Consider the following 27193-nt stretch of genomic DNA (forward strand, 5'->3'; position numbering starts at 1 on the left):
ACAGTGCCCCATTTTTTTACTCTTCCATCCGGACCCTTGATGGTCACAACAGCTCGAATGGTGACCTTGGTTCCCACCGATACAGGAGATAAGTTAAAGGGAACTTGTCACCCCCCAAGATGTTTTTAACTAAAAGAGCCACCTTGTGCAGCGCTAATGCTGCATTCTGTCAAGGTGGCTCTTTTAGTTCAGGTCCCTGCCAACGCTTAAATAATCGTTTTTTAGAATGTGCCCCTCATACCTGCAGTTTGTAAGGGGGGCATGTCTTTTTCCCCCTGACACAAACGCTTCCCAGCCATTACTCAGGGCATCCGTGCACCGAGTGCCACTTCCATTTCCTTCCTGAACGTCCCCGGCACCTGCGATGTAAGTGCCTTTTTCTGGCATGCGCAGTTTGCACTGCCCTTCGACTCCCATCACATGATGGGAACTTACAGCGCAGGCACCGGGGACATTCAGTAAGGAAATGCAGGCGGCGCCCGGCGCACGGAGGCCCTCAGTGACGGCTGGGAGGCGTTTGTTTCAGGGGGAAAAGACATGTCCCCCTGACAAACTGCAGGTATGAGGGGCAAATTCTACAAACAATTATTTCAGCGTTGCCAGGGACCCGAACTAAAAGAGACAACTTGACAGAATGCAGCATTAGTACTGCACACGGTGGCTCTTTTAGTTAAAAACGCCTGGGGGGGTGACAGGTTCCCTTTAAGAAGACATGGCACTGTTGAGCAAATGTATAAAGTCTACATAGTATTGTAAAACAAATTGTGCTAATACAGGGAGACAAAAATAATATACAAACAGACCGAGAATACAAATAATTGATCTGTAAAATATACAGTGCTGTGCAAAGGCTTTAGGCATGTGTGGAAAAAACATTGCTAAGTAAAAATGCTTTCAAAAATAGAAGTGATAATAAATGATAAATATAAAAAAGGAAACTAAAAATGGAAGTAAATGAACAAAACAGAAATCTAATCAAACCAAAATGGATGTGACCATCATTTGCCTTTGAAACGGCATAACAGCATTCATTCTTCTAGTTACACTTGCATACAGTTTTTGAAGGAAATTGGAAAGGAGCTTGTTTCAAACATCTTAATGAACTAATCACAGATCTTCTGTGGATGTAGGCTTGTACAAATACCTCTGTATCTTCATGTAAATAATAGATAGATTTTATGACGTTGAGATCAGGGATTTTTGCTGGCCATATCAACACTTTCATGATTATATCCCTCTTTGATGTCATAAGTCACACACCATAACAAGACTAAGCTTGGAAAGTTCCTCCCAATATAAGACAACTTTTATGTATCACAAATAAAACAAATTTCACACTAGCTCTTTTAATATACAAATAATGTTGGCCTGTGTGAATTTGGTTATCCATTTTTGCACAAGGCAAACTACAGGATTTAGTAGGTCAGGATACAGGGCAAAGAAGGACCTGATAATTTTCCCTTAGAAATGTCTACATGACCACAGAGGTTGACACCCTAAATAAAGAATGCAAGACTTGGCGTCTCTGCTCACCATCATCTGACCCTAGAGGATTCTAGGAAGCCCTAATCTAGATTAATTTGGGTGACCAAAAAGACAGAATATCCATAAATAAGGACAGAGTGACAATCAAAAAATAAGTAATATGTAATTAAATGTAGATGTGATATATGAACCATACATGTGTATAAACATACACACCAAAAGGGTCCGAGGAAATACTGTCATGTAAAATAACACTATTAAACTGCAGATATGGGTTTATTTTGTTAATCGAGTTCTGACACCGTGTGCCCGCTGTACTGAAAGTTTTGTTGCCGGGAGGATATTTGTCCCCGACAGCCTCACTCTTTCAGCCACAGGCACAATTTCATTCACCGCAAAGTGCATAGTGAACGGTGGCTATTTAGGCTATGTGCCCACGTTGCAGAAATGCTGCGGAAATGTCTGCAGCATTTCCACAACTCCCTGCCGCAGGTAAAATGTATGCGGAATTCGCATGGGTTTTCCCGCAAAACACAAGCATTTTGCAAGCGTTTTTAGCTTGCAGAATGCTTGCGCTTTATGTTGTGAATTCTGTTGTTGGGCTCCCTCCTGTGGTCATGAATGGTACTTCGGCTGGTTCTGTCCATGGACTTCCTCTGGTGGGTGTTTCTGAGTTTCCTTCCACAGGTGACGAGGTTAATTCGTTAGCTGCTGCTCTATTTAACTCCACTTAGATCTTTGCTCCATGCCACCTGTCAATGTTCCAGTATTGGTCTAGTTCTCTCCTGGATCGTTCTTGTGACCTGTCTTCCCAGCAGAAGCTAAGTTTCAGCTTGTATTTCTTTGGTTTACTATTTTTCTGTCCAGCTTGCTATTTTTTATTGTTGTCTTGCTTGCTGGAATCTCTGGGACGCAGAGGGAGCGCCTCCGCACCGTGAGTCGATGCGGAGGGTCTTTTTGCGCCCTCTGCGTGGTCTTTTTGTTGGTTTTTGTGCTGATCGCAAAGTAACCTTTCCTATCCTCGGTCTGTTCAGTTAGTCGGGCCTCACTTTGCTAAATCTATTTCATCTCTGTGTTTGTATTTTCATCTTTACTCACAGTCATTATATGTGGGGGGCCTGCCTTTTCCTTTGGGGAATTTCTCTGAGGCAAGGTAGGCTTTATTTTTCTATCTTCAGGGCTAGCTAGTTTCTTAGGCTGTGCCGAGTTGCATAGGGAGCGTTAGGCGCAATCCACGGCTATTTCTAGTGTGTTTGATAGGATTAGGGATTGCGGTCAGCAGAGTTCCCACGTCCCAGAGCTCGTCCTTTATTATCAGTAACTATCAGGTCATTCCGTGTGCTCTTAACCACCAGGTCCATTATTGTCCTGACCACCAGGTCATAACAGTACAGGTGGCCCAAAGTACTAATGCATCTAAATAGAGGGATAAGAGAAGTTCTGAGACCATTTTTTTTTCTTTGCAGTGTGTTTTGTCTCTCTTTTCCCCTTTACCTCTGGGTGGTTCAGGACACTGGTGTAAACATGGACATTCAAGGTCTGTCCTCTTGGATGGATAATCTCACTACAAGGGTACAAAACATTCAAGATTTTGTGGTTCAGAATCCGATGTCAGAGCCTAGGATTCCAATTCCTGATTTGTTTTTTGGTGATAGATCTAAGTTCTTGAATTTCAAAAATAATTGTAAATTGTTTCTTGCCTTGAAACCTCGCTCCTCAGGTGACCCTGTTCAACAAGTAAGGATCATTATTTCTTTGTTACGTGGTGACCCTCAAGACTGGGCATTTTCCCTTGCACCAGAAGATCCGGCATTGCGTGATGTTGATGCATTTTTCCTGGCGCTTGGATTGCTTTATGACGAACCTAATTCAGTGGATCAGGCAGAGAAAATCTTGCTGGCTCTGTGTCAGGGTCAGGATGAAGCGGAGATATATTGTCAGAAGTTTAGAAAGTGGTCTGTGCTCACTCAGTGGAATGAATGTGCCCTGGCAGCAATCTTCAGAAAGGGTCTCTCTGAAGCCCTTAAGGATGTCATGGTGGGGTTTCCCATGCCTGCTGGTTTGAATGAGTCTATGCCCTTGGCCATTCAGATCGATCAACGCTTGCGTGAGCGTAAAGCTGTGCACCATTTGGCGGTACTATCTGAGCATGGGCCTGAGCCTATGCAATGTGATAGGACTTTGACCAGAGCTGAACGGCAAGAACACAGACGTCGGAATGGGCTATGTTTTTACTGTGGTGATTCCACTCATGCTATCTCCGATTGTCCTAAGCGCACTAAGCGGTTCGCTAGGTCTGCCACCATTGGTACGGTACAGTCTAAATTTCTATTGTTTGTTACTCTGATTTGCTCTTTGTCATCCTATTCTGTTATGGCATTTGTGGATTCAGGCGCTGCCCTGAATTTGATGGACTTGGAGTATGCTAGGCGCTGTGGTTTTTTCTTGGAGCCCTTGCAGTATCCTATTCCATTGAGAGGAATTGATGCTATGCCTTTGGCCAAGAATAAGCCTCAGTACTGGACCCAATTGACCATGTGCATGGCTCCTGCACATCAGGAGGATATCCGCTTTCTGGTGTTGCATAATCTGCATGATGTGGTCGTTTTGGGGTTGCCATGGCTACAGGTTCATAATCCAGTATTGGACTGGAAATCTATGTCTGTGTCCAGCTGGGGTTGCCAGGGGGTACATGGTGATGTTCCATTTTTGTCTATTTCGTCTTCCACTCCTTCTGAGGTTCCAGAGTTTTTGTCGGATTATCGGAATGTATTTGATGAGCCCAAAGCCAGTGCCCTACCTACTCATAGGGATTGAGATTGTGCAATTAATTTGATTCCTGGTAGTAAGTTTCCTAAGGGCCGATTGTTCAATTTATCTGTGCCAGAGCACGCCTCTATGCAGAGTTATATAAAGGAGTCCTTGGAGAAAGGCCATATTCGCCCATCGTCATCACCGTTAGGAGCAGGGTTCTTTTTTTGTGGCCAAGAAGGATGGTTCTTTGAGACCTTGTATTGATTACCGCCTTCTTAATAAAATTACAGTCAGATTTCAGTATCCTTTGCCGTTGCTGTCTGATTTGTTTGCTCGTATTAAAGGGGCTAGTTGGTTCACCAAGATAGATCTTCGAGGGGCGTATAATCTTGTGCGAATTAAACAAGGCAATGAATAGAAAACAGCATTTAATACGCCCGAGGGCCATTTTGAGTACCTGGTTATGCCATTCGGGCTTTCTAATGCTCCATCTGTGTTTCAGTCCTTTATGCATGACATCTTCCGAGAGTACCTGGATAAATTCCTGATTGTGTATTTGGATGATATTTTGGTCTTTTCGGATGATTGGGAGTCTCATGTGAAGCAGGTCAGAATGGTGTTCCAGGTCCTTCGTGCGAATTCCTTGTTTGTGAAGGGGTCAAAGTGTCTCTTTGGAGTTCAGAAGGTTTCATTTTTGGGGTTCATTTTTTCCCCTTCTACTATCGAGATGGACCCTGTTAAAGTCCAGGCCATTTACGATTGGACTCAGCCGACATCTGTGAAGAGCCTGCAAAAGTTCCTGGGCTTTGCTAATTTTTATCGGTGCTTCATCGCTAATTTTTCTACTGTTGCTAAACCGTTGACTTATTTGACCAAGAAGGGTACTGATGTGGTCAATTGGTCTTCTGCAGCTGTAGAGGCTTTTCAGGAGTTGAAGCGTCGTTTTTCTTCTGCCCCTGTGTTGTGCCAGCCAGATGTTTCGCTCCCGTTTCAGGTTGAGGTTGATGCTCCTGAGATTGGAGCAGGGGCTGTTTTGTCGCAAAGAAGTTCTGATGGCTCGGTGATGAAGCCATGTGCTTTCTTTTCTAGAAAGTTTTCGCCTGCTGAGCGTAACTATGATGTTGGTAATCGTGAGTTGTTGGCCATGAAGTGGGCATTCGAGGAGTGGCGTCATTGGCTGGAAGGAGCCAAGCATCGCGTGGTGGTCTTGACAGATCACAAGAATTTGACTTATCTTGAGTCTGCCAAACGGTTGAATCCGAGACAGGCTCGATGGTTGTTATTTTTCTCCCGTCTTCCTGACAAACAAGATGGAAGAACTAGAAGCAGAAATATCTACAGGTAACTTTGACATAGTGGGAATAACCGAGACATGGTTAGATGAAAGCTATGACTGGGCAGTTAACTTACAGGGTTACAGTCTGTTTAGAAAGGATCGTAAAAATCGGAGAGGAGGAGGGGTTTGTCTCTATGTAAAGTCTTGTCTAAAGTCCACTTTAAGGGAGGATATTAGCAAAGGGAATGAGGATGTCGAGTCCATATGGGTTGAAATTCATGGAGGGAAAAATGGTAACAAAATTCTCATTGGGGTCTGTTACAAACCCCCAAATATAACAGAAAGCATGGAAAGGCTACTTCTAAAGCAGATAGATGAAGCTGCAACCCATAATGAGGTCCTGGTTATGGGGGACTTTAACTACCCGGATATTAACTGGGAAACAGAAACCTGTGAAACCCATAAAGGCAACAGGTTTCTGCTAATAACCAAGAAAAATTATCTTTCACAATTGGTGCAGAATCCAACCAGAGGAGCAGCACTTTTAGACCTAATACTATCTAATAGACCTGACAGAATAACAAATCTGCAGGTGGTTGGGCATTTAGGAAATAGCGACCACAATATTGTACAGTTTCACCTGTCTTTCACTAGGGGGACTTGTCAGGGAGTCACAAAAACATTGAACTTTAGGAAGGCAAAGTTTGAACAGCTTAGAGATGCCCTTAATCTGGTAGACTGGGACAATATCCTCAGAAATGAGAATACAGATAATAAATGGGAAATGTTTAAGAACATCCTAAATAGGCAGTGTAAGCGGTTTATACCTTGTGGGAATAAAAGGACTAGAAATAGGAAAAACCCAATGTGGCTAAACAAAGAAGTAAGACAGGCAATTAACAGTAAAAAGAAAGCATTTGCACTACTAAAGCAGGATGGCACCATTGAAGCTCTAAAAAACTATAGGGAGAAAAATACTTTATCTAAAAAACTAATTAAAGCTGCCAAAAAGGAAACAGAGAAGCACATTGCTAAGGAGAGTAAAACTAATCCCAAACTGTTCTTCAACTATATCAATAGTAAAAGAATAAAAACTGAAAATGTAGGCCCCTTAAAAAATAGTGAGGAAAGAATGGTTGTAGATGACGAGGAAAAAGCTAACATATTAAACACCTTCTTCTCCACGGTATTCACGGTGGAAAATGAAATGCTAGGTGAAATCCCAAGAAACAATGAAAACCCTATATTAAGGGTCACCAATCTAACCCAAGAAGAGGTGCGAAACCGGCTAAATAAGATTAAAATAGATAAATCTCCGGGTCCGGATGGCATACACCCACGAGTACTAAGAGAACTAAGTAATGTAATAGATAAACCATTATTTCTTATTTTTAGTGACTCTATAGCGACAGGGTCTGTTCCGCAGGACTGGCGCATAGCAAATGTGGTGCCAATATTCAAAAAGGGCTCTAAAAGTGAACCTGGAAATTATAGGCCAGTAAGTCTAACCTCTATTGTTGGTAAAATATTTGAAGGGTTTCTGAGGGATGTTATTCTGGATTATCTCAATGAGAATAACTGTTTAACTCCATATCAGCATGGGTTTATGAGAAATCGCTCCTGTCAAACCAATCTAATCAGTTTTTATGAAGAGGTAAGCTATAGGCTGGACCACGGTGAGTCATTGGACGTGGTATATCTCGATTTTTCCAAAGCGTTTGATACCGTGCCGCACAAGAGGTTGGTACACAAAATGAGAATGCTTGGTCTGGGGGAAAATGTGTGTAAATGGGTTAGTAACTGGCTTAGTGATAGAAAGCAGAGGGTGGTTATAAATGGTATAGTCTCTAACTGGGTCGCTGTGACCAGTGGGGTACCGCAGGGGTCAGTATTGGGACCTGTTCTCTTCAACATATTCATTAATGATCTGGTAGAAGGTTTACACAGTAAAATATCGATATTTGCAGATGATACAAAACTATGTAAAGCAGTTAATACAAGAGAAGATAGTATTCTGCTACAGATGGATCTGGATAAGTTGCAAACTTGGGCTGAAAGGTGGCAGATGAGGTTTAACAATGATAAATGTAAGGTTATACACATGGGAAGAGGGAATCAATATCACCATTACACACTGAACGGGAAACCACTGGGTAAATCTGACAGGGAGAAGGACTTGGGGATCCTAGTTAATGATAAACTTACCTGGAGCAGCCAGTGCCAGGCAGCAGCTGCCAAGGCAAACAGGATCATGGGGTGCATTAAAAGAGGTCTGGATACACATGATGAGAGCATTATACTGCCTCTGTACAAATCCCTAGTTAGACCGCACATGGAGTACTGTGTCCAGTTTTGGGCACCGGTGCTCAGGAAGGATATAATGGAACTAGAGAGAGTACAAAGGAGGGCAACAAAATTAATAAAGGGGATGGGAGAACTACAATACCCAGATAGATTAGCGAAATTAGGATTATTTAGTCTAGAAAAAAGACGACTGAGGGGCGATCTAATAACCATGTATAAGTATATAAGGGGACAATACAAATATCTCGCTGAGGATCTGTTTATACCAAGGAAGGTGACGGGCACAAGGGGGCATTCTTTGCGTCTGGAGGAGAGAAGGTTTTTCCACCAACATAGAAGAGGATTCTTTACTGTTAGGGCAGTGAGAATCTGGAATTGCTTGCCTGAGGAGGTGGTGATGGCGAACTCAGTCGAGGGGTTCAAGAGAGGCCTGGATGTCTTCCTGGAGCAGAACAATATTGTATCATACAATTATTAGGTTCTGTAGAAGGACGTAGATCTGGGTATTTATTATAATGGAATATAGGCTGAACTGGATGGACAAATGTCTTTTTTCGGCCTTACTAACTATGTTACTATGTTACTATGTTTTGATTTTGTGGTTTCGTACCTTCCGGGCTCTAAGAATGTGAAGGCTGATGCCCTGTCAAGGAGTTTTGTGCCTTACTCTCCGGGTGTTCCTGAGCCGGCGGGTATTCTCAAAGAGGGGGTAATTTTGTCTGCCATCTCCCCTGATTTGCGGCGGGTGCTGCAAAAATTTCAGGCTGATAGACCTGACCGTTGCCCAGCGGAGAAACTGTTTGTCCCTGATAGATGGACTAGTAGAGTTATCTCTGAGATTCATTGTTCAGTGTTCGCTGGTCATCCTGGAATCTTTGGTACCAGAGATTTGGTGGCTAGATCCTTCTGGTGGCTTTCTTTGTCACGGGATGTGCGTTCTTTTGTGCAGTCCTGTGGGACTTGTGCTCGGGCTAAGCCCTGCTGTTCTCGTGCCAGTGGGTTGCTTTTGCCCTTGCCGGTCCCGAAGAGGCCCTGGACGCATATTTCTATGGATTTTATTTCGGATCTCCCCGTCTCTCAAAAGATGTCGGTCATTTGGGTGGTTTGTGATCGCTTTTCTAAGATGGTCCATTTGGTACCTTTGTTTAAATTGCCTTCCTCCTCTGATTTGGTGCCGTTGTTTTTCCAGCATGTGGTTCGTTTACATGGTATCCCAGAGAACATCGTTTCTGACAGAGGTTCCCAGTTTGTTTCGAGGTTTTGGCGATCCTTTTGTGCTAGGATGGGCATTGATTTGTCTTTTTCCTCGGCTTTCCATCCTCAGACAAATGGCCAAACCGAACGAACTCATCAAACTTTGGAAACGTATCTGAGATGCTTTGTTTCTGCTGATCAGGATGATTGGGTGTCCTTTTTGCCGTTGGCTGAGTTCGCCCTTAATAATCAGGCCAGCTCGGCTACTTTGGTTTCGCCGTTTTTCTGCAATTCTGGTTTCCATCCTCGTTTCTCTTCAGGGCAGGTTGAGTCTTCGGACTGTCCTGGTGTAGATACTGTGGTGGATAGGTTGCAGCAGATTTGGACTCATGTGGTGGACAATTTGACATTGTCCCTGGAGAAGGCTCAATGTTTCGCTAACCGCCGGCGCTGTGTGGGTCCCCGACTTCGTGTTGGGGATTTGGTTTGGTTGTCGTCTCGTTATGTTCCTATGAAGGTTTCCTCTCCTAAGTTTAAGCCTCGTTTCATTGGTCCGTATAAGATTTCTGAGGTTATCAATCCTGTGTCATTTCGTTTGGCCCTTCCTGCTTCTTTTGCCATCCATATTGTGTTCCATAGGTCGTTATTGCGGAGATACGTGGCGCCTGTGGTTCCATCCATTGATCCTCCTGCCCCGGTGTTGGTTGAGGGGGAGTTGGAGTATGTGGTGGAGAAGATTTTGGATTCTCGTGTTTCGAGATGGAAACTCCAGTACCTGGTCAAGTGGAAGGGTTATGGTCAGGAAGATAATTCCTGGGTTTTTGCCTCTGATGTTCATGCTGCCGATCTGGTTTGTGCCTTTCATTTGGCTCATCCTGGTCGGCCTTGGGGCTCTGGTGAGGGTTCGGTGACCCCTCCTCAAGGGGGGGGTACTGTTGTGAATTCTGTTGTTGGGCTCCCTCCTGTGGTCGTGAATGGTACTTCGGCTGGTTCTGTCCATGGACTTCCTCTGGTGGGTGTTTCTGAGTTTCCTTCCACAGGTGACGAGGTTAATTCGTTAGCTGCTGCTCTATTTAACGCCACTTAGATCTTTGCTCCATGCCACCTGTCAATGTTCCAGTATTGGTCTAGTTCTCTCCTGGATCGTTCTTGTGACCTGTCTTCCCAGCAGAAGCTAAGTTTCAGCTTGTATTTCTTTGGTTTACTATTTTTCTTTCCAGCTTGCTATTTTTTATTGTTGTCTTGCTTGCTGGAAGCTCTGGGACGCAGAGGGAGTGCCTCCGCACCGTGAGTCGGTGCGGAGGGTCTTTTTGCGCCCTCTGTGTGGTCTTTTTGTAGGTTTTTGTGCTGACCACAAAGTAACCTTTCCTATCCTCGGTCTGTTCAGTTAGTCGGGCCTCACTTTGCTAAATCTATTTCATCTCTGTGTTTGTATTTTCATCTTTACTCACAGTCATTATATGTGGGGGGCTGCCTTTTCCTTTGGGGAATTTCTCTGAGGCAAGGTAGGCTTTATTTTTCTATCTTCAGGGCTAGCTAGTTTCTTAGGCTGTGCCGAGTTGCATAGGGAGCGTTCCCACGTCCCAGAGTTCGTCCTTTATTATCAGTAACTATCAGGTCATTCCTTGTGCTCTTAACCACCAGGTCCATTATTGTCCTGACCACCAGGTCATAACAGCTTTACAAGCGATTTGAAGCATCGCTTGGAAAAGTGATTGACACGTTGGTCACACTTGTTAAGCATAGTGCTTGACAAGGGTGACCAACTTTTTACTATTGATGCTGCCTATGCAGCATCAATAGTAAAAGATAGAATATTAAAAATAATAAAAAAAATAAAAAATATGGTTATTCCCACCTTCCGAAGGCCATGATTTCCTCAGCGGTGCTTCCGGTACGTTCCGTTTGCAGGGAAGCTTTGCGCGAAGGACCTTTGTGACATCATTTCAGGTGATTCGCGCAATGCATCCCTGGGAACGGAAGGTGCCGCGTTCACATCTGAGAGGCGGGAGGACTCTGGGGGCCATCAGAAGGTAAGTATATTCCTATTTTTTATTTTAATTCTTTTTTTTACATGAATATGGATCCCAGGGCCTGAAGGAGAGTCTCCTCTCCTCCAAACCCTGGGTACCATCCGCATATGAAGCGCTCACTTTACGCATGGTGCGCATAGCCACATGCGTAAAGTGAGCATTTCAATGTAATCCTATGGCTGCGGAACCGCCATGATTCCGCAGAAATAATGAACATGCTGGGGATTTTATCGCTATGTGATTCCCCATTGGGAAAATCCGCAGCATGGGCAACTGTGGAATCCCATGCGGCAGAAATGCATAAAAATGCAATGTGGGCACACAGCCTAACTGTGCCCCATAATAATTAGAGTCAGCTGCTAGTCAGTGCCAGAGAAGCCATTACAGCTGCCTCTCTCTATGCACTTAGTGGTGACTGAAACTGTGCCGGTGCCACCCCTATGACTGAGGCTGCCCGGAAGAGAATAACCTGCAGATTAACCCCTTATCTGCAGATTAATAGCATTTTTTATTTGACATTTTCTCTGAACAGTTCATGCTAATCACTCCTGACCCAGTCAATATCAATGTCCAGGAGTCCTAGGAATCTTAAGAACCCTTCTCCAGTAATTTAGTTTCTGAACAAAAAGGTAATTTTGGTTCTTGATTTTGAAAAAGTGTCTGTTCACATTTAATGCTGATATTTATTGGTATTGTTGATCCTAACAATATGTTGGCAACCTGTTCTCCTCTTTGCCTGATCACCACTCATGACCGAACTCAAGTCCTGCCTCCTGCCTTGGCCTAGTGACTGGATATATTATATAACCAAGTGAATGTTATTTGCCGATTTTCTTTTAGTTTGCGCAGTTTGCCACTAATATTACTATCACTTTTATTGTTACAGGGGTGTTGCAAAAGCTTGGAGTCATGCTCATTTTGGAGCAGGAACAGGTCAGATTCTCCTGGATGAGATACAGTGCACAGGAAATGAGCTGTCTATAGAAGAGTGTCAACGAAGTTCATGGGGGGATCACAACTGCGGACACAAAGAAGATGCAGGCGTTTCCTGTACACCAGTTGCAGGTATCACACACTTTATGTTCAGTTTAACTAGTTTTATTCAGAAACCTTCCATAATAATGAATTTACAAAAGTCATTGTCATGATTTACAAAGAACTGAAAGACACTATTGATTTGTAAGCCTGTGCATTGTCCTGCCGGAAATATCCTTGTAATTGACAATACAAAGAGACCATTAAACAATTCACCTTGTCAGCAGAAGACCTGGAGGTTGTTGGGATAATGAACATGCCATTACTATAATTCACCAATTTGTCACTGAACTAAACTATTACATAAGGAATTGCTGGATGTTTAGTCTAGGTCTAGGAACCAATGATATTGTTATAGGTTCTATTGCGTGTGCACAAATAGCTGAAAATAATACTGCCTATTACATTTCATACAGATGGCTCCATTAGACTAGCAGGTGGTAGAGGTAGCCATGAAGGACGTCTGGAAGTTTTCCATAATTCACAGTGGGGGACGATATGTGATGACGGGTGGACAGAGCTGAATACACAAGTTGTGTGTCGTCAACTGGGATATAAGTAAGAATCATTTCATGTCTACTATAAACTAGAAAACATATATAAAATATAAACACTAGACAAATAGTGGTATGTTAAGTGTATGTAAGTAGATCACAGCTAGAAGAGTATAGCCCAATAGAAATAAAACATAACTTTTACTAATAATATTAAAAGGTGGACAAAACAATACAAAAAATACAAACAAAAGTGCTCACGCCAAAAACCGTGCTCTAATAAGAAATTGGTTTGATCTCACCAATTATGGACGAAGGGTACCCTTGCCAGTGATGAGGGGTCCCAGGGAGGGTCCAATAGTTGTAGGGTAAGACAGAGGGAGCGGGGACCTGTTTCCTAAACCCCTGTCGTGCCCCAGCAATAACTCCTGTCCTCACAAGGACAGGCCCAAATGAGCCCTACTATGGACACTCCCCTGTTATGACCTGGTGGTAAGGACAACAATGGACCTAGTGGTCAAGAGCACACGGAATGACCTGATAGTTACTAATAATACAGGACGAGCTCTGAGATGTGGGAACTCTGCTGACCGCAATCCCTAATCCTATCACACACACTAGAAATAGCCGCGGATTGCTCCTAACGCTCCCTATGCAACTCGACACAGCCTAAGAAACTAGCTAGCCCTAGAGATAGAAAAATAAAGCCTACCTTGCCTCAGAGAAATTCCCCAAAGGAAAAGGCAGCCCCCACATATAATGACTGTGAGTAAAGATGAAAATTACAAACACAGAGATGAAATAGATTTAGCAAAGTGAGGCCCGACTTACTGAACAGACAGAGGATAGGAAAGGTAACTTTGCGGTCAGCACAAAAACCTACAAAAAGACCACGCAGAGGGCGCGAAAAGACCCTCCGCACCGACTCACGGTGCGGAGGCGCTCCCTCTGCGTCCCAGAGCTTCCAGCAAGCAAGACAAAAATCAAAATAGCAAGCTGGACATAAAAATAGCAAACCAGAGAAAAACAAGCAGGAACTTAGCTTCAGCTGGGAAGACTGGTCACAAGAACGATCCAGGAGAGAACTAGACCAATACTGGAACATTGACAGGTGGCATGGAGCACTGATCTAAGTGGAGTTAAATAGAGCAGCCAGCTAACGAATTAACCTCGTCACCTGTAGAAGGAAACTCAGAAGCCGCAGCTCCACTCACAACCACCAGAGGAAGCCCATGGACAGAACCAGCCGAAGTACCATTCATGACCACAGGAGGGAGCTTGACAACAGAATTCACAACACCCCCCGCCATATGTAGTATGGTAGACACCTCCCTACGCGTTTCTTCTCCAATCCCGGAGATTCATCAGGGGAGTTTGAATGGCCAACAGGCCCAGAAGTAGTTTAAAAGTCCTTACATTTTCAAAAGTCCATAGGTAAGGGATATACGCAGTGGCTGTATATTATCCCCAGCATAGGCAGTCCTATGTGATGTCTGCCACAGAAGGTGAGTCAGCTCAGTATGGCGCCCGATACCTCTATATAAGCGAGGGACCACTCCCCCCCCAGACCAATAGAGCCACCCACATATGCCCCCATCATCCTGTAGTACCTAAGTGGGCTGAGTAGCGTCCATGCTGCGCTCCAATTACTGGAACGCACGCCAAGGTCCCCCCATGCCGTCGGGCTGCTAACCGCTCGTCCCGGCGAAACCGGAAGTATCGGCGCCATCTTGCAAATGTCACTTCCGGTGCGCCGGTAACATAGTGCGTTCCAACGGTGGAACGCAACCTCAGGGCGCCTAATGATGGCGCAGTACACTGATAATATAGTGCGCTCCAACAGAGGAACGCAAATATTGACTAATGCGCTTGGTAATGCCACGGACCCCCACTGAAATCAATACCGCTCACTAAGGTTGCACCTATAGAGCGCTACAACGATGGAGCGCAAGCATCAAAATAAATAAAGAAAGCGGGGGGGCTTTGTGGAGAAGTATGTGTATGTAAGCAATAGCTGATTACACCTTTTGACTTTGAATATCTTATTTCCATCATCAAATGGGCCCATTGGCATTGCCACACAGCCAACTTAAAGAGTAGAACAAGTTACACAGAATAATAATAATAATAATAGTAATACTTATTTCTATTATGAGTTGAAGTCAAATGATAATAGAAAGTGGGGCAGAATTACTAATAGTGACATTATTTAGCGTATAAACAATTCATCAAATGTAATAGTATGGATCTTGCTGGATAATAAATTTGATGCATCTTCAAAACCTTTTTTGTAACTTAATAACGCTTATTGGTTGGCTTATAGATTTATTTATATAGTCTCATTACTAGTATTTCCTGGGTCACCCTGTTTGCTTACATGCAGCACTTCCAGCATCATTGGCTTCATACATCTTCCAACATCTCCCCCTACCCTCTCTTCTATCAATGCTCGAGTTCTGCGTGGGCAGTTATCTCCCAGTTCTCCCTTTCCCTTTTGTGTCAGTCTCCCTAATTTTACTTTCTTCCCCTACTCTTCTCTTGCACTTCCTTCAGTCAGTTCCTCCGTCCTGTATGGCAGTGAGCTTCCTCTCACTCATGTGTCACTCTCTTCTGTTTCTGTCACTCAGAATATAATGTAGCCCCCTCATAGGGTATAATGTACCCCCCACAGAATATATTGTAGCCCCCTCAGAGTACAAAGCAGCCCCCCACAGAATATAATATAGCTCCCTCAGAGTACAATGCAGCCCTCTCATAGGGTATAATGCAGCCCCCTCATAGGGTATAATGCAGCCTCCCCTCATATAGTATAATTCAGCCCCCTCATAGGGTATAATACAGCCCCCCCACAGAATATAATGCAGCTCTTTCATAGGGTATAATGCAGCCCCCCCCATAGGTTATAATGCAGCCCCCTCAAACTGAAATATCACATGGTCATAAGTATTCAGACCCCTTGCTCAGACACTCATATTTAAATCACATGCTGTCCATTTCCTTGTGATCCTCCTTGAGATGGTTCTACTCCTTCATTGGAATCCAGCTGTGTTTAATTAAACTGTTAGGACTTGATTTGGATAGGCAAACACCTGTCTATATAAGACCTCAAAGCTCACAGTGCATGTCAGACCAAATGAGAATCATGAGGTCAAAGGAACTGGCCAAGCAGCTCAGAGACAGAATTGTGGCAAGGCACACATCTGGTCAAGGTTAGAACAGAATTTCTGCAGTTCCCAAGGTTCCTAAGAGCACTGTGGCCTCCATAATCCTTAAATGGAAGATGTTTGGGTACACCAGAAGTCTTCCTAGACCTGGCCGTTCAGCCAAACTGAGCAATCATGGGAGAAGAGCCTTGGTGGGAGAGGTAAAGAAGAATCCCAAAATCACTGTGGCTGAGCTCCAGAGATGCAGTAGGGAGATAGGAGAAAATTCCACAAAGTCAACTATCACTGCAGCCATCCACCAATCATGCCTTTATGGCAGATGAGTTGCCCACAGGGCAGTGGGGTACTCGGTACCGGGTCCGGTCGCAAGGGGGATGTCACAGTCGCTGCAACCCGGTCCGTGGCCCTGGGCCTCAATGTTCAAGGGGAAAACGTTCAAAGTTTGTTGTGATGCCACCGGCGGAGTTTGGTCAGTAGTTTGACCGATGCTACATTAAAGGGGTCCCCAGGGGGATGTTGCGGCAGCTTCCCACAGGTTAAATATATATCACAGTGCACCCGTAATTAAAAAAGTTATCACAGTCTAAAAAAGACAATAATACATATAAAATATAAAATAAAAGGGCCACCAGGGTGCGCTGTGCAAAGTTACAGTGGAAACCCACTGTGAAGTGGAAGCTAAAAAACCAACGCAATACCACACAGATCAAAGTGCCGAGAAATTATGCAAAGGCCTAGGATAAATAAAATATGGCTTTATTGATGAAATGCCTATGATTATACAAAAATCAAGGAAATAATTTTTATATATTTTTAAAAACAACACTAATCAATAATAAATAATGACGTGCAGTGACAGGATATAAAAGGCTGTATATATCTCTCTTTACAGCAATAACACCACCAAAAATATCAGGATTACATTCAATGTAGGCTGCACAAAAAGAATCACTATGACTAAAGAAGTGCAAAAAAACACAAAAAAAAACACTCTTCTATGTTTATACACAAAACTTTATCATGGATCGTTATCAACAATAGATAATAATAATTAAATAATAATAAATAATAAGCCACATATCCAAGCCCTTGCCTCCTCCTGTCATCTCAAACTCAAAAATATTTCCCTGATCCGCGTATTCCTTGACCGCGACACCACAAAAACACTAGTGCATGCCCTTATCATCTCCCACCTTCACTTCTGCAACCTCCTACTCTCTGCCCTCCCCTCTAGCACTCTGGCACCACTAAAATCCATCCTACACTCTGCTGCCCGACTAATCTATCTGTCTCCCAGCTACTCCCCAGCCTCTCACTTATGACAAGCCCTTCACTGACTCCTGTTCAAAACCCTCACAATGACATACAAAGCCATCCACAATCTATCTACCTACCTTCACGCAACCTCCGATTCTCTCAAGATCTCCTTCTCTACTCCCCTCCCCTCTCATTTCTTCTTCCCACAACCACATTCAAGACTTCTCCCGTGCTTCCCCCATACTCTGGAACTCTCTACCCCAACACATCAGACTCTCGCCTGCCATAGAAACCTTCAAAAGGAACCTGAAGACTCACCTCTTCTGACAAGCCTACAGCCTGCAGTGATCCTCAGCCTACTGAACCGCTGCACAACCAGCTCTACCCTCTCCTAGTGTATCCTAATCCATCCCCCGCAGACTGTGAGCCCTTGCGGGCAGGGCCCTCCCTCCTTATGTACCTGTGTGCCTTGTTTTTTTTTTTGCTCATGTTTATTGTACTTGTCTATATTTGCCCCCTATTCACATGTAAAGCGCCATGGAATAAATGGCGCTATATAAATGTATAATAATAATAATCATTTAAAAAATTGCATATGTTCACCCCATTTTTGACAACAAGCAAGCTAAAACAGACAGCTGGGGGCTGGTATTATCAGACTGGTAAGGGGCCATGAATATTGGCCCCCCAACCTAAAAATAGCAGCTTCCAATGCCTCTCAGAAAAGGCTAATTTATTAGAAGCGCTAATTATGGTGCTTTTCTGGCTCTTTCACTTGCCCTGTGGTGGTGGCAAGTGGGGTAATAGGTTTGGTGTTGATGTCAGCTATTTTATGACACTGACTTCAAGCCCAAAGGTTAAAAATGGAGAGGTATCTATAAAACACCTCAGTGCTAACCCCATAGTTAGATTGTAAAAAAAAACACAGCTAGGATAAAATCCTTTAATTGAAATCGTGACTCAGACTTCTTTATTCGAAATAAAAATAAAAAAGCACAGTGACACTCACCTTTACACCTAATCCATTGAAGCCCAAGTCAACTGTAAAAAAATAGAAAATAATAAATCACCATAATACTCATCTTTGCGCCTAAATCACTGATGCCAATGTCCCCTGTAAAACCAGAAAAATAATAAACAACCGTATCCCTCACCTGTCAGACATGAAGATAATCCATATCTGACCCACGAAGATCTGGATGATTTGGAAAACACTCACATCAGTAATGAAACTGCTCTCCAAGCCAGCCAGCTCACACTGAGACAGCAGCATAATTATGCTCCTGTCGTGTGTAGCACTGAGCTCCCATAAGAAAGGTCACCAGAGTTCATAGTTGATGAACCCCGGTGACCTCAATTACAGCACCTCTTGCTGCATAAGAATGTTCTAATACATGCACCTCTATTTTCAGTAAGCCAGGAGGAAAAGACTGTTGTACAAGGGTTGATTTTTGAATTTGTGTTTCTTTCTGGTTGGTGAAGAAAACACAGACTTTTGTTCATACAAGCCTGTAATATTGACTTGTAAAACCTACAAGAAACAAAATGAGCAAAAACCCTGCTGTAACTAAAGTAAAAAGCAAAAGTGCATTTTAAATAACACAGGTTTCTTAGTGATAATGTTTTTGATGAAAAATAGCATAAAAGCCATTCCTACATTGACAAGGTGCCCCTGATCAGGACTGGACCCACGCTGTCTAACATTAAAAACCTTACCATGTGTCAGAGTTGACCTCAGTGTGTGAATAAGGGCAGACCAAAGGACAGGGTACCGATCTATGAGCACCAGTCTGGGGAAGTCTTTAAATGTAATTTCCAGCTGAGGACCTGGCTTGTGCAGAATGCAAAAATACAAAGAAAAAACACACAAATTGAGCCCTGATTAAGTTGGTATACATGCAGCACATAAACGCATGTTCACATTGGCCATAAAGCATACAAAACCTGCAAGAAACAAAATGAGCAATATTTCAACAATGAGTTCAACATCAGTACAATGTACCTACCCTTATGATATACAGATGCAATCTGTCACGGTATCTAAAGCGACCCCTACAGGGGGTCAGTAATTGGACGGCACAACACATTCACAATAGGAGGGAAAAGGGGGAAGGAAGGCTCTATCAATAGGGAAATGAAGGAATGGACACCCCTGAGCTCAAGCCTGATCCTGTCCCTGCACTCCCCTAACACCCTAAGTGGGTCCTTCCCCCCACCGCAGTCAGGATACCTCAACCCTAACTGTCACCTAACTCTGCCCTGGCTAGTGTACTGACAAGCGACATGCACTAGCCGAACCACTGCAGATATTACCACACGGGGATAGTGACAAGCACGAAAAGGACAAGGAAATAAACAAATAGCTTTCTCTGCTGCAAAACACTGTACAGCAGAATAAAGGCACCAGGATAATGAACCGAGCAGAAGCACAACTGCACCCAGAGAGCTCCTCACTCAGGCTTGTTCACTGAAGATTGCTTTATCACCAACAGTCAACTGATGCATTAGGTGACCATTTAAAGGATGGTGGGAGTGGTCATCACCACATCAAATGACCCAGCAACACTGAAGTTACACTAGATTGCCAGCGGCAGCGGTGGGGGGGGGGGGGGGGGGGAACTGACATTAACCCCCCAATGGACTGAAAGGAAAAAAGCTACATTTAAACAAAGTGGAACCAGCGCTGCCACAAATCCAAAAATGGATCGCGACACAATCTAAATTATTTAACCCCCCACTGCAAATTAGGTTTATTGGCAAAATTTACAAACATTCTGCAAATTTATACGAACACGCTAATGCACAGACTAACCGAGGCTATCCCAATCTTTTGGTGACAGCCTCATAGAAGTACATGAAGCTGTAATGCTGCAGTAGGGAGACCTCCAGCCAGTCCGTGCAATGCGGTCCGAGATCAGACCGAGATCCATTGTTGTCTGCATGAAAACCTGTCACATAAAAAAAATGTTATTAATCTGCAGATATGAGTTCAATCTGCAGGTTAATAGCGTTCTGAACCTGTCCAATGCCCTCACTCAGAGCCACGCTGCTGGGAGGAAATAAACTTAAGTCACGGGATGGCGCTGGCGAGTGTTCAGTCCCCACTCCTTGTAACTGCGCCCCCCCACACTGACTGACAGCTGGCCCTAATGCTGAGCTGCTCTCAGTCAGATCCAGAATCGGTGCCACCCCTAAGAGTGAACGCTGAACACTGGGCTCTAAGTGCTAGCACTAGGAAGGTTCAGAACGCTCTTTACCTGCAGATTAACCCCATATCTGCAGGTTAATAGTGTTTTCTCACATGACAGGTTCTTTTTACATGGTTCAACACAACTAAAATAACAAGTGAATTCCACAAATTCAACAAATGTGATAGACATCCAGAAACTAACTGGGGTTGAATCATTTTGATTGCATCTGTATAAATCACTTTATCCATAAGGAATACATACTGAAGAGGACATTCTCTGTTCGCACCAGTTCCACCTCTTCTGCGTCCTGTGGAAATGAGGTCTCTTAGATTATTGCCTGCAGCTACAGGATAATTAGTGCTAAAATAGCCTCTTTGACACAGGAAGAAGTTTAATTAGTAGTCATCATAGTCTTGTCTGAAATAGATTCACTGATAATGGGGATCCCAGATGTTTGCCTCCGGTAGCCAATAATACATCACAATGATGTGTAAGACTCTGTAGTCTCCTTGGTTTACTTAAAGGTGAATTATCGTGTAGCAAAGTTATTTTTACAGCTAAATTTCTGTTTTAATCCATTATGGCTTTAAGAGCTCTGCTTGCTGTCATTTCATAGGACCCCGCCATTTACATTTGGTCTGTATTGTCATTTAGCGGACACAGAGATACATGGCTCGTTATGATACACTCATATGATAATGATACTGTACTGTGCACTGGCGGACATGGAGGGAAGGGCGCCCCTGTGCAAGAACAGTAAACAGGCCCTCCCTAGCCCAAAAGCTCAACATAGTCCACAATTCTACCAGTTTTAGAGTTGGAAATGGGTCTCTAACCTCTTGGGCCCATGTGCCACAGCACAGCGTGCACCAATGATATGTCCGTCCCTGGTACTGTGCTGAAATAGCTCTGTATCTGTGCGTTCATCACATGACCAGGTCGATTTATATCCCCTGGCAAAAACCTTGATATATTGAAAACAGTGAGGACATGATGCAGAAAGTAAATGAAATGTTGTAATTATTATTATTATTATTATTATTAAGGGAATCTGTCAGATTCTGATTGTGTCACAGCTGTGACATCCAGTAACATAAGTGATGCATCATTGGAATCAGGGTCTCTGCTACTACATCTTACTGCTCTCAGATGAGGTAGCAAAAAACTGCTGACAGACTCCCTTTAACCAGTTTAGAAGTAGCCATTAAAGTGTGTTCAGAAATTCTTTTTTATCTCATGATATGATACTGATAATGATATAAAAAGATGCTAAATTTGCTCTTCCTCCTGATATACTCAGATCTGCAATACTTTGTTAACCCCATCTTGACTGGTCCATTTTCCATTTTTGCGCTTTCAACTTCTTCTAAGAGCCATAACTTTATTTTATTTTTGTGTCATCATGGCCATATGACGGCTTGTTTTTTGCAACACTTGTTTTAGTTTTTAATGACATAATTCATTTTACCCTAAAAATTTCAAGTATGAAGAAATTGTAAAAAATAAAAAAATTAGATTCAGCAGTCATTTTTTTAATGGCATTCATTGTGCCGTAGAAATGATCCGAAAATATGATTGTCCACTTCTCTACAATTACGACACACCAAACTTGGATAGGTTCGTTAATGTTGCAATTTTCCAAGACCTGTAATGTTTTCAATATTTCGTCAATAGAGGGTGTGGGAAGCTGATGTTTTCATTGATAGCATTTTTTAGTAGATGTGACATTTTGATAGCTTCTAATTACACATTTTAGTTTTGTTGCAAAGACTGAAAAACTGCTATTCCAGTATTTAAATTTTTATCTTATAAAGCATGTACCGATTGGATTAATTAATTCTGTAATCTATTAGATCAGACTTTTACAGATGCAGCAACACCACATATAGTGGGTATGGAAAGTATTCAGACCCCTTTACATTTTTCACTCTTTGTTTCATTGCAGACATTTGGAAAATTCAAAAAAGTTTATTTTTTTCTCCTTAAAGTACACTCTGCACCCCATCTTGACTGAAAAAACAGAAATGTAGAACTTTTTGAAAATGTATTAAAAAAGTAAAACTGAAATATCACATGGTCATAAGTTATATATCCTTTGCTGGCAATGACAGAGGTCAAACGTTTTTTGTAAGTCTTCAGAAGGTTGGCACACACTGTTAGTGGTATGTTGGTCCATTCCTCCATGCAGATCTCCTCTAGAGCAGTGATGTTTTGGGCCTGTCGCTGGGCAACATGGACTTTAAACTCACTCCAAAGGTTTTCTATGGGATCGAGATCTGGAGAATGGCTAGGCCACTCCAGGACCTTCATATGCTTCTTACGGAGCCACTCCTTTGTTGCCCTGGTGGTGTGCTTGGGATTATTATCATGCTGAAAGACCATCAACGTTTCATCTTCAATGCCCTTGCTAAAGGAAGGAGGTTTGCACTCAAAATCTCACGATACATGGCTCCATTCATTCATTCTCTTATGTACATAGATCAGTCTTCCGGGTCAATTTGCAGAGAAATAGCCCCAAAGCATGATGTTGCCACCCCCATGCTTTACAGTAGGTATGGTGTTTTTTTGATGCAACTCAGAATTCTGTCTCCTCTGTTGTGATAGGCAATTCAGTATCACAATGGACATAGCGGTCAGAGCACATACAGTGATCTGACAATAACCCAAAATAATAGAACGAGCTCTGAGACGTGGGAACTCTGCAGACCGCAATCCCTAATCCTCTCCAAACAACACTAGAGGCAGCCGTGGATTGCGCCTAACTCTGCCTATGCAACTCGGCACAGCCTGAGAAACTAACTAGCCTGAAGATAGAAAATAAGCCTACCTTGCCTCAGAGAAATACCCCAAAGGAAAAGGCAGCCCCCCACATATAATGACTGTGAGTTAAGATGAAAAGACAAACGTAGGGATGAAATAGATTCAGCAAAGTGAGGCCCGACTTTCTTAACAGAGCGAGGATAGGAAAGATAACTTTGCGGTCTACACAAAACCCTAAAGAAAACCACGCAAAGGGGGCAAAAAGACCCTCCGTACCGAACTAACGGCACGGAGGTACACCCTTTGCGTCCCAGAGCTTCCAGCAAAATAATTAGGCTATGTTCACACCTTGCGGCGTCCCTCTGCGGGTTTTCCCGCAGCGGATTTGATAAATCTGCAGGGCAAAACAACTGCGGTTCTCCCTGCAGATTTATCGCGGTTTGTTCCGCGTTTTCCGCTGCGGGTTTCCGCCTATACTATTGATGCTGCATATGCAGCAATATGCAGCATCAATAGTAATGTTAAAAATAATAAAAATTGGTTATACTCACCCTCTGACGTCCCGATCCCTCGGCGCTGCACCCGGCGGTCCGGTTCCAGAGATGCTGTGGGAGAAGGACCCTTCGTGACGTCACGGTCATGTGACCGCGACGTCACCGCAGGTCCTGGTCGCACAGCAACTCTGACCGGACAGCCGCGTGCAGCGCCCAGGAGCTCCGGACATCAGAGGGTGAGTATAACCAGATTTTTTATTTTTTAACCCCAAATATGGTTCCCAGGGCCTGGAGGAGAGTCTCCTCTCCTCCACCCCGGGTACCACCCGCACATTATCCGCTTACTTCCCGCAACGTGGGCACAGCCCCATGCGGGAAGTAAGCGGTTCAATGTATTCCTATGGGTGCAGAATCGCAGTGATTCTGCACAAAGAAGTGACATGTTGCGGGTTGTAAACCGCTGCGTTCCCGCGCGGTTTTTCCCGCAGCATGTGCACAGTGGTTTGCGGTTTCCATAGGGTTTACATGTTACTGTAAACGCTATGGAAACTGCTGCGGACCCGCAGCATCAAAATCGCGGCGGTTCCGCGGTAAAAACCGCTAAGTGTGAATATAGCCTTAGACAAGCTGGACAGCAAAAATAGCAAACAAATATCAAAGAAGAACTTAGCTATGCAGAGCAGCAGGCCACAGGAATGATCCAGGGAAAAACAAGTCCAACACTGGAACATTGACAGGAAGCATGGATCAAAGCACTAGGTGGAGTTAAGTAGAGAAGCACCTAACGACCTCACCAGATCACCTGAGGGAGGAAACTCAGAAGCCGCAGTACCACTTTCCTCCACAAACGGAAGCTCCCAGAGAGAATCAGCCGAAGTACCACTTGTGACCACAGGAGGGAGCCCTGCCACAGAATTCACAACAGTACCCCCCCTTGAGGAGGGGTCACCGAACCCTCACCAGAGCCCCCAGGCCGACCAGGATGAGCCACATGAAAGGCACGAACAAGATCGGGAGCATGGACATCAGAGGCAAAAACCCAGGAATTATCTTCCTGAGCATAACCCTTCCATTTAACCAGATACTGGAGTTTCCGTCTTGAAACACGAGAATCCAAAATCTTCTCCACAATATACTCCAATTCCCCCTCCACCAAAACCGGGGCAGGAGGGTCAACAGATGGAACCATAGGTGCCACGTATCTCCGCAACAATGACCTATGGAATACGTTATGTATGGAAAAAGAATCTGGGAGGGTCAGACGAAAAGACACAGGATTAAGAACCTCAGAAATCCTATATGGACTAATGAAACGAGGTTTAAACTTAGGAGAGGAAACCTTCATAGGAATATGACGAGAAGATAACCAAACCAGATCCCCAACACGAAGTCGGGGACCCACACGGCGTCTGCGATTAGCGAAACGTTGAGCCTTCTCCTGGGACAAGGTCAAATTGTCCACTACATGAGTCCAAATCTGCTGCAACCTGTCCACCACAGTATCCACACCAGGACAGTCCGAAGACTCAACCTGTCCTGAAGAGAAACGAGGATGGAACCCAGAATTGCAGAAAAATGGCGAAACCAAGGTAGCCGAGCTGGCCCGATTATTAAGGGCGAACTCAGCCAAAGGCAAAAAGGACACCCAATCATCCTGATCGGCAGAAACAAAGCATCTCAGATAGGTTTCCAAGGTCTGATTGGTTCGTTCGGTCTGGCCATTAGTCTGAGGATGGAAAGCCGAGGAAAAAGACAAGTCAATGCCCATCCTACTACAAAAGGCTCGCCAAAACCTCGAAACAAACTGGGAACCTCTGTCAGAAACTATATTCTCTGGAATGCCATGCAAACGAACCACATGCTGGAAGAACAATGGCACCAAATCAGAGGAGGAAGGCAATTTAGACAAGGGTACCAGATGGACCATCTTAGAAAAGCGATCACAGACCACCCAAATGACTGACATCTTTTGAGAAACGGGAAGATCTGAAATAAAATCCATAGAGATATGTGTCCAAGGCCTCTTCGGGACCGGCAAGGGCAAAAGCAACCCACTGGCACGAGAACAGCAGGGCTTAGCCCGAGCACAAATCCCACAGGACTGCACAAAAGTACGCAAATCCCGCGACAGAGATGGCCACCAAAAGGATCTAGCCACTAACTCTCTGGTACCAAAGATTCCAGAATGACCAGCCAACACCAAACAATGAACCTCAGAGATAACTTTATTCGTCCACCTATCAGGGACAAACAGTTTCTCCGCTGGACAACGATCAGGTTTATTAGCCTGAAATTTTTGCAGCACCCGCCGCAAATCAGGGGAGATAGCAGACACAATTACTCCTTCCTTGAGGATACCCGCCGGCTCAGATAAACCCGGAGAGTCGGGCACAAAACTCCTAGACAGAGCATCCGCCTTCACATTTTTAGAGCCCGGAAGGTACGAAATCACAAAGTCAAAACGGGCAAAAAACAGCGACCAACGAGCCTGTCTAGGATTCAAACGCTTAGCAGACTCGAGATAAGTTTAGTTCTTATGATCAGTCAATACCACCACGCGATGCTTAGCTCCTTCAAGCCAATGACGCCACTCCTCGAATGCCCACTTCATGGCCAGCAACTCTCGGTTGCCCACATCATAATTTCGCTCAGCAGGCGAAAACTTCCTGGAAAAAAAAAGCGCATGGTTTCATCACTGAGCAATCAGAACCTCTCTGCGACAAAACAGCCCCTGCTCCAATCCCAGAAGCATCAACCTCGACCTGGAACGGAAGAGAAACATCTGGTTGACACAACACAGGGGCAGAAGAAAAACGACGCTTCAACTCTTGAAAAGCTTCCACAGCAGCAGAAGACCAATTGACCAAATCAGCACCCTTCTTGGTCAAATCGGTTAATTGTTTGGCAATACTAGAAAAATTGCAGATGAAGCGACGATAAAAATTAGTAAAGCCCAGGAACCTTTGCAGACTTTTCAGAGATGTCGGCTGAGTCCACTCATGGATGGCTTGGACCTTAACAGGATCCATCTCGATAGTAGAAGGGGAAAAGATGAACCCCAAAAATGAAACCTTCTGCACACCAAAGAGACACTTTGATCCCTTCACAAACAAAGAATTAGCACGCAGGACCTGAAAAACCGTTCTGACCTGCTTCACATGAGACTCCCAATCATCCGAGAAGATCAAAATGTCATCCAAGTACACAATCAGGAATTTATCCAGGTACTCTCGGAAGATGTCATGCATAAAGGACTGAAACACTGATGGAGCATTGGAAAGTCCGAATGGCATCACTAGATACTCAAAATGACCCTCGGGCGTATTAAATGCAGTTTTCCATTCATCGCCTCACCTGATTCGCACCAGATTATACGCACCACGAAGATCTATCTTGGTGAACCAACTAGCCCCCTTAATCCGAGCAAACAAATCAGATAACAATGGCAAGGGGTACTGAAATTTAACAGTGATCTTATTAAGAAGGCGGTAATCTATACAAGGTCTCAGTGAACCATCCTTCTTGGCTACAAAAAAGAACCCTGCTCCTAATGGCGACGATGACGGGCGAATATGCCCCTTCTCCAGGGATTCCTTCACATAACTGCGCATAGCGGTGTGCTCAGGCAGAGATAAATTAAACAGTCGACCTTTTGGGAATTTACTACCAGGAATCAAATTGATAGCACAATCACAATCCCTATGCGGAGGTAGGGCATCGGACTTGGGCTCATCAAATACATCCCGGTAATC

General features: G+C 44.0%; 1 protein-coding gene across 2 annotated transcripts in view; it reads left to right on the forward strand.

The window, feature by feature from the left end:
- PRSS12 (serine protease 12) overlaps positions 1-27193 on the forward strand; it is a 305892-nt gene that overhangs the window by 143661 nt on the left and 135038 nt on the right. For both annotated transcript variants that reach the window (XM_069743759.1, XM_069743760.1), the window contains 2 exons: positions 11933-12111; positions 12498-12639. In XM_069743759.1, the coding sequence (XP_069599860.1) occupies positions 11933-12111; positions 12498-12639 (321 nt within the window). The remainder of the gene's footprint in view (positions 1-11932; positions 12112-12497; positions 12640-27193) is intronic.

Source organism: Ranitomeya imitator, chromosome 1 (genome assembly GCF_032444005.1).
Source record: "Ranitomeya imitator isolate aRanImi1 chromosome 1, aRanImi1.pri, whole genome shotgun sequence".
NCBI classification, from domain to species: Eukaryota; Metazoa; Chordata; class Amphibia; order Anura; family Dendrobatidae; genus Ranitomeya; species Ranitomeya imitator.